At 45.0% G+C, this 13,405-nt stretch overlaps 1 protein-coding gene across 2 annotated transcripts in view; it reads right to left on the minus strand.

Moving 5' to 3' along the window:
* Nucleotides 1-13,072, minus strand: part of LOC124001453 (protein jagged-2-like) — a 29,158-nt gene extending 16,086 nt beyond the window's left edge. For both annotated transcript variants that reach the window (XM_046308194.1, XM_046308193.1), the window contains exons 1-4: nt 12,758-13,072; nt 11,851-12,171; nt 5,670-5,730; nt 121-375 (exon numbers count right to left, since the gene is read on the minus strand). In XM_046308194.1, the coding sequence (XP_046164150.1) occupies nt 121-375; nt 5,670-5,730; nt 11,851-12,171; nt 12,758-12,826 (706 nt within the window). In that variant the 5' untranslated portion in view covers nt 12,827-13,072. The remainder of the gene's footprint in view (nt 1-120; nt 376-5,669; nt 5,731-11,850; nt 12,172-12,757) is intronic.
* Nucleotides 13,073-13,405: the final 333 nt, after the last annotated feature.

Below are 13,405 nucleotides of genomic sequence, written 5' to 3' on the forward strand. Positions count from 1 at the left end.
AGGATTCACACATTTACTCCTAATATCATTAGAGGGATATCTAAGCATTAGTTTCACTGTGTGTATTTTGACTCTGAAATGTCTTGCACATGGATTGTATCAGGCTGCTCCCCTACTCACCAGTTGTACAGTAAGTCCCCATCCAGCCCTCCATACATCCTCTATTCCCAAACTGGTCACACACGTAGTGGCCATGCCAGTCATTACGTGGCCGGCACAGCTTGTTGCACTTGCTGCCATAGTAGTTCTCGTCACAGCGCACGCGGATGCTGTACTCAAAGCTGGCTGTAAGACCGTTGTATTGGATAGTCTGTCTGTCATCTCCAGGGTCGATCCTTTCTTTACGGACACTTCGCTCAATCAACAGATCCTCACCTGCATGAACAAACAAAAACCAAGAGATTTGATCATCATTCTTTAAATGGACGCTTGACAACATGCATGCAACTTAATAGTCAAAAAAGGGAATTCCAGCTAGCCCCTTAATCAATGTATGCCTGTATGCCTCAGTACAAGTCCTAGTTGTGTCTAAAAGCAGGAGAGAAACTCATCTGAGAGAACACTGTTGTTTATCTGCTGCTGGAGATCAGAGGGTGACCCGAGGTCAAACACCACTGTTTCCAAGAGCATGAAAGAAAAAAAGCAGGAAAATAAACACAAATAGAGGGTGTAGGGCCAGAGCTGCGGGAGCTTGATAACCAAATGCTTTTCAAAGTTTTCCTGCTTGTGAAATGCGTTTTGTCCGTCTCCCTCCCTCTCTCCCCTTTCTCAGGAAATCCAGCTCTGACTCCTCCGGAGCCAGGACGGAAATAATACGAGACGGGAACAGACGAGGAAGGGCGACATAGGAAAGGGCCTTTCGTTTCTTTCTCAAGAAACAGAAACACTATGGCCCAACTGGCTTGGCTTCTACAGCCACATCCACAGCCCAGGACTGGGCACTGAAGAGGGGGAAAACAACAGGCACTCACCCCTAGCTGGATAGTGTGCTGATATTGGACAGGTAGTCAGGACTCTAAGGAATTATAGTCCTCTTCATTAGATGGATTCTGTATACCTTCAGTTATGCAGATATTACTATTGTATTATCTCTTTCTATCTTACTACCGAGTCCAGGCTAGCCATGCGTACTTCCAAAGTTAACTCATGATAAAGAAGTTAAAAAACACTGACAATTATTTAAATTGTCACTTGCTGTCCTGATTTTCTCAATTTTACTGAGAGTTAACACACTGGCACAGATTATCAGTCACTCTCCCACCTGAAAACTCAAGCACTCACTCTGCTCATTTCCAGCAATTAGATATAAAAATACAGACCAATCATGGGCTCTGTCAGCGGAGAAGGAGACACTCAGAGAGAGGCCGCTGTTACTAGGGAGAGCAGGCAGAAGGGGTGTGTGTGTGGTGACTACAACACGGGCTTACACAAACAATGAGGGGGCTTCAACACAGTTGACCAAGTCAAGAGCGACATAATTGTCTGTTTTCAAACAGCCAAGATCATTTCGTTGTGCGTGACTAGTGGCATGGTTGTCTTAAGCCGATGTCTGTTGTCAGGCTGTTTTCAGCATGCTAAACTTAGATATGGACACATCATTAGTAGTCAAGTAACATTAGCTCACTCATTAACTGATTAACAAGATACTCCTCAAGACAACCTTTTCTAAACTTCATTTACCAGTAGTCCTGATAGCAGCCCACTGATCATCTTCGATGTATCCATCCCCTCTATCGTTCTCTGATGGTGTTAAACTGTGTGTTAAGAAACACTAACACTAATAGCCATGCCACCACCTAATAAAGAAACATTGGGCAGCCTGTCTGTTTAGTGTTTAAACACAGAGCCAGTTGCTGGGGCTCCCTGGAGGATACACAGCACTAACCTAGACTATTTTTCCTGAGCCCTATCCAACTCACTGCCCTATCCAGCCCACTTCCCCCAATGCCCTATCCAACCCACTGCCCTATTCAGCCCACTGCCCCCGTTGCCCTATCCAACCCACTGCCCTATTCAGCCCACTGCCCTATCCAGCCCACTGCCCTATCCAACCCACTGCCCTATCCAACCCACTGCCCTATTCAGCCCACTGCCCTATCCAGCCCACTGCCCCCGTTGCCCTATCCAACCCACTGCCCTATTTAGCCCACTGCCCTATCCAGCCCACTGCCCTATCCAGCCCACTGCCCCCAATGCCCTATCCAACTCACTGCCCTATCCAGCCCACTTCCCCCACTGCCCTATCCATCCCACTGCCCCAGATGCCCTATCCAACCCACTGCCCTATTTAGCCCACTGCCCTATCCAGCCCACTGCCCTATCCAGCCCACTGCCCTATCCAGCCCACTGCCCCCACCCAATGCCCTATCCAACTCACTGCCCTATTCAGCCCACTGCCCTATCCAGCCCACTGCCCTATCCAGCCCACTGCCCTATCCAGCCCACTGCCCCCGATGCCCTATCCAACCCACTGCCCTATTTAGCCCACTGCCCTATCCAGCCCACTGCCCTATCCAGCCCACTGCCCTATCCAAGCCCACTGCCCCCGATGCCCTATCCAACCCACTGCCCTATTCAGCCTACTGCCCTATCCAGCCCACTGCCCCCAATGCCCTATCCAACCCACTGCCCTATTCAGCCCACTGCCCTATCCAGCCCACTGCCCCAATGCCCTATCCAACCCACTGCCCTATCCAACCCACTGCCCTATCCAGCCCACTGCCCTATCGACTAGCCCCAATTTGACCCGTCCTCTGTTAATTTAATGTATGAGGTGGTGAGAACGTTGTGAGCTTGTTATCTGTGTCCAATTGCAACTCAATAAAATGTATAGCTGAAACTGGTTCCGGCCATTCACCTCACGTGCGCCTGCTGCTGAGGAGAGAGAGAGAGCGAGTGAAAGGAACCTTGGCCTTTGGCTACTGTTGATTGCAAAGATAGAGGCCTTTTTCATTGAAGTAAAATGAAATTTAGAGGAGAAAGTGTACCGTGAAGAGAAGCCGACAAGTGGAATGTCCTCCGTGGGTGGACAAAGATGAGAAGAATATTGGTGGCCAAATGGACTGTGTGTAACTCACTATTCAGGTTTGATGCAATTTTCTAACTTTATTTATTTAACGTAATTTAATGCAGCAATTTTTTACAACTTTTATTTAACTAGGCAAGTAGGGTTAAGAACAAATTCTTATTTACAATGACTGCCTACCCCGGCCAAACCCGGACGACGCTGGGCCAAATGTGAGCCGCCCTATGGGACTCCCGATCACAGTGCCTTAGAACGCTGCGCCACTCGGGAGCAATACAACAACCTGTTTGTGTTTTCTCTGTAAACAATGACTTGACTTACTTTTCATATTACCCTAACAAAGCTAAGAACATTTTGTGAAGGTTTGGTGTGGCATGTCTATCATTAGGCTTAGCTACTGCAGCCCTATGAAGGCAGTGTGTGCCGGCGCTCCAACCATCTCCGACAGTTTAACTCGGTGAGGAAGAATGTTTTAGGTGTACCAGAGTTACTCCTTTAATCTACCTGTATAATAGTAGCCTATCTGAAAAGGATAAAGAAATGCATGTTGGTGTCAGGAACATAGCTGCATTATAGGTCCATCTTCCTCTCGGTCTCTCCTCTCGGGCTTCTCTTCCCTTAGATTTTTTAAATATTCATATCATACGCCTAGGCCTATAGTCATGCAATGCCCTGATGCATTTAGTGTTCAAATCTCTGACAGCTGATCTGTGAGGTGGACAATTCTTTTTTTTAGCAAATTAAAAAACAATAGGCTACACCGTTTTTAATGTGCCATATATTGAAGCACAATGAAACGTTTGTTTTATCATTTGTTAAAGGCATTTTTTAAGGACACCTCAGTAATTGTGGATCATCTGGCCAATATCACTTGTTTATTGATCTTCGCTGGCAGTGCCCCAGTTGGGGGTTTCTTTCTCTCGCTCACCTCTCAGATCTGAATGGGTCTTTGGGATCAGAACCAGCATGGGTCTGTTTGGGTCTGTTTTTCCACAGGGCTTTTCAGAACAGGTCCACTGCCCTGGTTCTATTGGGAACGGGTCTCCGTTTATTTATTTATATCGGGGCAGTGGGGAAAGCTTTTTGGACCCTTGAAGACCTCTAGTCCAGAGGCGCCCTATAACAGGCTGCCTGTCATTGTGTCCAGGCTAATTTAGCAGCAGTAGGGCTGTCAGAGTGTCAAGGCTGCCTGTCAGTGTCCAGGCCGCGATAATGAAGTGGTGTGCAGTAGCACAGCAGCTGCTGGGACGGTAATTAGCAGACAGACATCAGTGGAAAGAAAAAAAGAGCTGTGGTCCATAATTAATGGCTTAACGAGGTGATGTGCTCACAGGTTTTATATAGAGACATGGAGCACAAACAGTCCCTCAAGCCAGCTGGGTGGGAACTCGCCTGGCAATATGAACGGCCAAGCCTGGAGCAGAGGAATGCACCACATCCCAGACAATGGCTGTGTAGATCAACAGATTAAACATGTGTTTTAAATCCTTGTGACTTATAGAGACAAAGGTTTGATGTGCTCACTTACCACCACTAAAAGTGAGCGGAGTTGAAAGTGGAGGGATGACAGCTGACAGACTGACCTGACATAGTGCACATGCATGTTGAAGGGTCAAACACTGAGACAGAGAGGTGAGCTGGATGTTGTGTTGGTCTGTTTGCTGTGGTTGGTCTATGGCGGCTCAAATCGACAGTCCATTTCGATCTAGAGCTTTGCATTGGGGACTTTTCTTCCTCTTGTGCTGCTATGAAGCTGTTTTGTGTGAAGATGCATTGTTCCTGTGAATATCTAGAGCTGACTCTCAAGGCTAAGTTAAGCAGCACTGAAAACACGAAGTGTGTTGTAGAATCTTGGATTGGTGTGTATCGCATGTTTACTGGCTGGGAAAACACAAAGGCCTTGTCAGGTTACGTAAGCCATTGATCTCACCTCTACGCTCTTTGGTCCTTGAAAAGTCATTGAAGTTATGGTTTAGAAATTCTACTGCTTCTGTGATTTAATTTCTGATCCGTTTTTATGAGAGATTTAAGAGTTTTCGTTTGTTCCACGCCGTTTCAATTGAAGGGTTTTGCGCTAGTTTGTTGGTTGCGCTTGTTTTGGTAAAACCATGTGCGGTTACTATGAGCAAGACAACATTGAATGTTTGTTCAACATGGTTTTTCCATACAAAGTGTTCCATTACAAAGTGAACCCGCTTTTTGGCCGCTTTCTCGTTCTAAAACATGATACATTAACCCCTCAATAACTCTTCAACATCGGAAATGGCGAGACTAACTTAGCTACCAAATGGACAGACTTCATCAGTGTACTAGTTTAAAAGATGGTTATTCATTATTAGCCTGGTTGTGTTTGAAATGCAGGCACATTATGGAACACAGACCAGGTCATTATTAATTATTATGTCAAAAAAAAAACTTATATAAATAATTGGTGCCACCAAATTATGTGCTGGTGCCACCAACTGAAAAAGTATGTAGCGCCAGTGCCACCAGTGGAAAAAGTTAGTGTCGAACCCTTATCACTTCTAAATACGTCCCTCACCCCTAACCTAATGACTCATTTTCATGGGAGACACTGAGGCATGGCCGGCTCTCCTTACATGTGGTAGTAAATACCTGGAAAGCTGAAGCCTACTGTACTTACCACTGCTGCTGTGTGTACCATTGTCCCAGTCCCACGCTTCCACGATCAGAGTGTAGGAAACCTGGAAGGGAAACACACAGGGGACCATCAAGGGGTTATTAGAGTTCATACTCCCCACACACTGACACAGACAGACGCACAGACAGACACAGACAGACACGGACACATGCATATTCCCACAGAATGTGGACAGCATTGCATAAGGAACACATGATGATGATGATGATGATGATGATGATGACGCACACACACAGTTTGTGAGTAAATGTGGATGCTGCTGGTGGGAAAATAACTCTGGTTCCCACACTGATGTCACTGATTAGCTGGATATCAGCCTAAGGTTAGTTAACAAGTGCAACTACTGTGGATATAAACATCTACTTTGAACCACCGACTGGCACCGAACATATTCCAAATTAACACAGGTGATTAGGCTGTTGGCTCAAGACTCGCTGCTGTACTTATTGTACAGTGATATCATTTCCTTGAAAGGTACACACATACTAACACAATACAAAATCTAACAGCAGCAGGCTTACTCCAACTGAAACTCCTGGGGAGTTATTTGGGTATCAGTACAGCAGAGCCAGAAAGGAGTTTGGCTTTCTGTCAAGTGACTGGGGCCAGTCCAGCAGATGTGAGTTCCCATGCCCCAGGTCCAGGTTGGAGAGGTAAATTATACACATGTCAGATTAGACAGAAGGGGGGAGGGGAGCTGTAGACTGTGGTCTGTAATTTTCCAGAGAAACCTTTTATGACGTCAACCTCAAAAACACCTAGCAGAGCCACAACTAGCGAAAAAACAAAGCTGACCTAAGCTCACCAAACATCTCCTCGGACTTAAAATGAGAACATTCAAACAGGTGAAAAAGGAGCCAAACATTTCTGTCATTTGGATTCTTGGGATGCTCAAAGCTGTTGGAGGAAACCTTCCACAAATATGACTTCTAAGAATGCTAAACTGCTGAGTATGTGGAAGGCAGAGGAGTCTCGTTCCAGTCTTTCATCCCCCCCCCCCCAGAAGTGACTTACGACACAATCCCCCTTCATCACTTCTAGTCTCTTTACCCTGTCTGTCACTGTCATCTGCAGTCATCTAACTAGTATGGCCCATCGCTAAAGATTCAGTCAGCCACAGGGATAGAGAGAGGATGAGGAGGCACATTCTGACCACAGGCATGTGTCTTTCACACTGCCACAGAGTGCTCAAAGGTCAAGACCTGAGCCCCCGAGAACCAGAGTCTGCTCATCACCAGAGTCGGTGATGTAATACTCAGTCTACAATACATTGTTATACTCCATCTACCGCCATCAGAGCTAAATGAAATCACACAATGAGTGTTCTTCATGAAAAGCACAGTGGAGGGTGTGACACAAAGAGAGGCTGCCTCCGTGCCCCTCTGCTGTCCTCCCCTGCCTCCCTAGTCTCCCCACTTCCACTGGCCCAGCCAGGCTCCAATAACTCTCGCAGGGAAACAAGGTTTGGCTGTGAATGACAAAATCAGACTACCGCCTCCCATCCCCTCCCCTGTCAAATATGACTGGCCATGATTTATGAGACTGGAGAACCCAAAGGTGTCATCTTTGATAATAAGTCATAATAATAACAGTGTAATATCTTAATCAATCTTTCGTTAATCAATCTGAAATGTCACAATGACTGACTTCCAGACAGAATCCTCTCTGGGCTCTGACTCACTGATGGGCTCCCTGTGTGCATATGTCCTTGAGGAGAGGCTGGAGGCTGGGAGAGACTGGAGCAGAGGGTGGGGCTGTGGGGTGTCTGTCTGACTGTGGTGTAACCTGATGGACCAGGCAGGGGCAGCAGACGTAGCTCTAGATACTTGACACCTCCCAGCCAATTTATAGGAGTCAAGAGGGATACAAGTTTTCATTAGCCCACTCCTCACTGCCTTCACTTGTTCAATGAATAAATGACTGTCCCCCTTCCAATCGCCTGTGTCCTAACACACTGCAAATGCATAGGCACTGCTTTAACTAGGGGTCACCTACACAAAAAGGACTCAACATTCTATTTTAACACTAATCGCTATAGGGTTTCACAGAACGTTGTCCGACACCATTGTAACACCCAATTTACAACTTCAGTAGAATTGAGACGAGAGGGGGAAAAACAGCAACACCTGTCATCTCACACCTGTTAGGAGGATATTGAAATGAATAAAACATGTAGAACTCAGTAGGGCACAGTGAGGCTGGCTAATTCAGCACGTTATTAACAGAGAAGCCGCGCTCTAAGGAAGGCCTCTCCTAACCAACACCCTCCAAATGATACTCATACACAGGCTACTCATACACAGGCTACTCATGCCGCAATCAAATCAAAACTAATCTAATCAAGCCTTTTATAGCACGGGCGTCCACTAAAGACCAAAATGACCCAGTTAGAGTTTCAACAGCTTGGCTGAGAAAAATGATTTCTCAGGGTCTCCTTCAGTCACATTAAGTCACACAGTAAGACTCATCTTACTTATCTTATCTTTCACAATTTATTAACAGGAAAACACTTTAACGTAACTTATTTTTGTCATCCTCAAGTGATTAACACACATATCTTAGAAATGTAACATGTCAGATTATTCTGACACCAAGACAACAAACATCGAGAACCTTTGGAGAATGGCACCACGCTCAAACTCCACATACAGTATATGAACCAAGTAGCGAGTGGCCATGACGATATCCTGATAAAGACTGCGCCTGACATACCCTCTTCCTCTGTGACACACACACTACCTGCATTAGACCTGCCACCCCTCTCCACAGGGCAGTATTGTTGTTCGTTTCCCCGGGACCTTGTAATGGTCACCAATGAAGCCATAAGTCAGCGTCCTCTGCCGACAGCCTCTCACTTCAAACAGGATACCCAACACCAGAGTGAGGCGTTGAACGCGAGATATGTCGCAGGCCTACTTCGGAGCGCAACACAAGAGAGGCCTTATGTAAACGCTCTCCAATCCACTCCTGACATTTTGCCCGGTGTGGCTGCCATCTTCTCTCTCTCTCTCCATCTCTCCACTTGTTTTTAGAAATAACACAATACATGCAGACAAAAGTGGAGGTATAAACTCATTGTTTGGCCTGAAAGACTCTGTGACAAAGGGGAAGCCTGCTTTTCTCCCAAGGGCTTGGAAAACTGATATTTCATGTTGGGAAAACCCAACTTATTCAGCACAGCAGTGGAAACTCAGCTAGGGCATGAGTTTTAGACCCCGGATCACTGGGATTCACTGCATGTAGGCCTATGCTCGCATGTCAATCATAAGACTGAACATTTATTCATGTACGCTGGACTGGCAAACTGTGAGGCTCTCACGCAATTAGCACACACACACACACGCACAAAAATGGCCTGAGGACGACTGTTGGATGATAAATTGGGGATAAATCCAGAATGTACCGGGGTTCCCTCACTTCCCTAAAACAACAAGGATTGAGTAACAAGGCTACTAACTGAGACAGAGGCTCCTGATGTTGTAATCGTTGAGAAACCCTAATGTGGATGAACCCTCACCCCCTTCACCCCAGAGGAGGGAGCAGTGTTACAACACCCTTCCTGAGTTCCTAACCATTTCACTATCAAAAATACAACCTGAAAACAAATTGCCATAATATTTGACCACCAAGGTATGAGACAGAGATGCATACAAAAGCCATACAATGACATTACAGTGGGCAGCTGCTGATGTCAAGTATTGGGAGAGAGAGCTGTGGTGTGTAGAGTGAGGTCTCAGTTAATGATATACATAAAGCCTAGGATTTAATTAGCCCTGAACACAAAGCAGCGGAGGGAGGGAGGGAGGGAGGGAGGGAGGGAGGGAGGGAGGGAGGGAGGGAGGGAGGGAGGGAGGGAGGGAGGGAGGCTTTGCTGTAGTCCTCCTGGCCTGGTGGGCTGGCTAGCTCCAGCTGAGCTCCACCAACCATGTGAACGTGTACTGGAGGCAAGTGTAAATGAAAGTAACTGGCTGTGTAATAACATGCTAAGCATCAGCACCAGTACCAAGAAACCAGAGACGTTATGCTTATGCACCGGAGTTATGCACCACTGTACAGCATGGTAGTTAACCAGACAGAAGGGAAAAGGTAATCCTTGTGTCTAAGCCGAAGTTCTACCTCTGTAGCACCCAAGCACAGCCTGATGAAAGGTGACAGAGTTTTTTACAGTGAAAGAAGAAATATGGCCAAGGAGAGAGGGGTAGAGAAACAGCCCCTCATCCATTTGATTTACTCCCATAGGGGTGATGGGAGGACAGATTGCCTCTCAATATACCACACATCGAAGAATGAGGAGCAAATTAAGTGACTCTGAAGAGCCGGGTGGGTCCTAAAAATACCTCTCCCTTGTGACAGAATCCTCACAGAGGGAAGAGAAGAGGCAGCTTCTCTCTTTACAAGCATCCATCCCTCCCTCACTCCATTTCATGAGAAAGATGTCACTAAAGACCCAAACAGCCTGAGGGGTTAACCACGAAGAAGAAATTATCATTGAGTGACAGAACAAAAGCTTTTTCTCTTTAATTCATGTCAGGAGCTAGTGGCCCAGATATTCTGACCAACCGGTGATGCCATTATAGTCTACAAGGCATGCCTTGATAACTCTATTAGGGTTATCAGTCAACAGAATAGGCCTGCCAGTATGCTGTACATGCTGTTTACTACAAATGTCTGTCATTTGCTTTGAAAGTAAACTGGGAAGCTATTATTTTTCATGTAAAAATACATGTGGAAAGAGGGGGGACACTCAAACTATTAGGGGTCTCCTAGCATCTGACAGAAAGCCTCAAACCAAATGCAGCTGTCATGTAGTGTTGGGAGTATGAGGTTGCTGCTGTGCCCTACTGGTGGTCTCAAAACACCCCCACTGCAGTAACCAAAGTCACCTCCTCAGCAACACAGGAAATACTACCTGGCAAGCTCAGCACACCCTGGTGGTTTTAGGACCAACATTAGAAGTGCACAACACTTGAATGGTTATGACATGCTACTACAGTTGCAGTAGTTAATGGGAGAGAACATTACCTTCTTCTGGACTTTTTAAAAACTATTTTGAGGCCAATGTCAGAACATTGATGAGCACATCCACTAATATGACCTTGACTAGCCAATCACAACAATAGAAAACCTAAAAGGGTTCTCTCAGCTCCACAATCTTCTCTTTTGTCCTGTGTACATAGAGGGTAATACTGACCCGCTGAGTAGAGAGACAATGACCAAATAATGGCAGACCAGTGAACCTGAGAGGCCAGAAGTAAAGGCATCCCCAAGCCTAGATGGATAGGGATCTTCTGGGATTTTCGCTTGTTTGAGTAGTGGTGACACCGATATCCACTCCCTATGTCACACAGAACTTAGTGGTAATTGTATCTGCCAAGGGCCCCAGGTTACTACTTCCATCTTTCCCTCCCGCTGACAGCTGATGAATGGATCGGTCACACAGCCAACCAAACGTACAACAATCCTCACATTTCCAAAATGAGCAAAGACATTTTGTTTATGAGGAGAGGTATTTGTTCAACATCACTTTGATGCATTGCGAGTGTCCATGTCTGTGCTGGACTGTAGGCCCATCTCTGTTGTGTAGAACCAACCAAAGATATGATTGGCAGATTACTACTAGGTTACTGTGATGATGCACCAATGAATGACTGAAACCACCATGAGCGCAATTGTACTGTGTCGAGCAATTTCGATGTTCAGACCTTAGGAGAAAGGCACGTGTAGCCATTGACTTACAGAACCAAAGCTAAACAAAATGTAATACATGTCATTTTCTACGAGTTAAAAGTGTATGTGTTCATGGCATTCGTGCTGCGTAAAATAAACACAGGTTTATGCACATCATGTGTGCTTTTCTGGAATGCACGAGGCCGAATACCAACTGAGCTCTAACAATGACATTAGACATGATGTAAAGGCCATTCTACCATTACTTTGTACACGATAAAAACATTTAGCACCTTATTACGCACAGACAAGTCTTACACATAGTGGTGGTCTCCAAAGTCGCCAAGTGGACACTGCCAATAAAGATGCCACGCTCACAGACTCATCCTGTTAGGACTCGGCTAGTGACTATATTTGACTACTAATGAGTCAACGAATAATAGCACGCCTTATGCAGTGGATCAACAGCTGTAATAATGAAGTATCGTCAACTTACTGGCCAAGCGAACTGGAATGGGATGACGATCTTTCCACCATCGTTGTTTCGGTTTTGGTTGTTTTTGGCGCTCTTAAATTGAAAACTATTTCCACCGATAACGTTAGTAGATCCAGTTCCATAGATGCACAAGCCCGTGGTCGTGACATCCGTTTGGTATTCCTTTAGACACACTCTGAAGTACGTATCACACTCATCGCTGCTACAGCGGTGATCCTGCGTGTTCCTTTCTCCGTCGCAGCAGTCCCCGTCCGACAACTCACCATTTGCGTTCTGTACAGCAATCAGCTGCAGCTCAAAATAGCCCGAGGACTGGGACACCTATAAATAACATTTGAATAGAAAATAAATACATGAAGCGTGTAAAGTATTTAAGTACTCTACAGTAGGTTAAGTATGTTGCACACTTGAACATTACATTTTTTCTAAATGTAATGTTGTTTCAGGCTGAGTAGGCTATGAACAAAGTGGTTTTAGATCCATTTCTAGTAAGTGAAGAGGTTTTGGGAGATTTGTGTTTTTAATTTATAATTATTTGATATTATTAATGTTGCTTTATACAATAAATTTATGTTTTTTTTAAATATCACATTTTTACCCAAGAAAACTGATTGATAATACCTAGATTATAAATTATAACCCAGGTATGAACACTGTTGATACTTTACGCTGATTGCAATGACTCAGGGCAAAAAGAATGCAACACGAATTCATCCATAAGGACGCTCCAAACTAGAAATTCCAAGATCACATGATTTAACTGTCGAAAACGTAATTTAATTAGGAAGGGAATTCTAAAAATTGAATTTACAAAATGAATAAGACCTCGTTGTCTGCATGAGCCACTCGCCCAACTGCCGATCAATTAATTTGATCTGACAATATTAAAATTTTAAAAAGTTCTCACCTCAGTCCACACGGTCAGAAGAACACACACTATTGACAGGCAATTCGAAATCCCCATACAATTCCACATGTCTCTGTTTGATTAGTGTAGGCTAACATTAGGAAAAATGTACTTATTTCATAGAAACTGCCGTTGACCGCGGATGTATCGTCTTCTCCTAGCATGCACGATGTGAAAGCGTGATCTATTCCCTACTATATCTCCGAATGAAGAGTAACATAAGATGGGTACTAGGGACACCCGAGGCAGTGTTCTGCTGGTCCAGACACACGACTTTCCCCCACCGTTCGAATCACTCAACAGCAAGGCAAGCGATCGGTTTGAACGCTGAAGCAAAGCCCAGTGATGACTCTTTGATTGACAGTTTAACAAACCATTCACAAAGTCTTGGTTCAAACAGTTGTTGAGGAACCGCCACGAGACAGCCATAGAGGCGGGAGGCGGAGTGTCATACACATTATGCCTGAGTTTGATACATTTATAATCAGAAAACATAGTTTGTCTTCACATATATTTGTTTATTTTTCCTTTTCAAGGTTAGGCTACAGTTTTTATACTTGACTATTTATTTTTACAAACAATGCTTGCCTTATGTTGCTACAGAATAAAGTCAAAGTTACAGTGCAATTATATAAGTGGCTTGAATCA

The sequence above is a fragment of the Oncorhynchus gorbuscha genome, linkage group LG17 (genome assembly GCF_021184085.1).
Source record: "Oncorhynchus gorbuscha isolate QuinsamMale2020 ecotype Even-year linkage group LG17, OgorEven_v1.0, whole genome shotgun sequence".
NCBI classification, from domain to species: domain Eukaryota; kingdom Metazoa; phylum Chordata; class Actinopteri; order Salmoniformes; family Salmonidae; genus Oncorhynchus; species Oncorhynchus gorbuscha.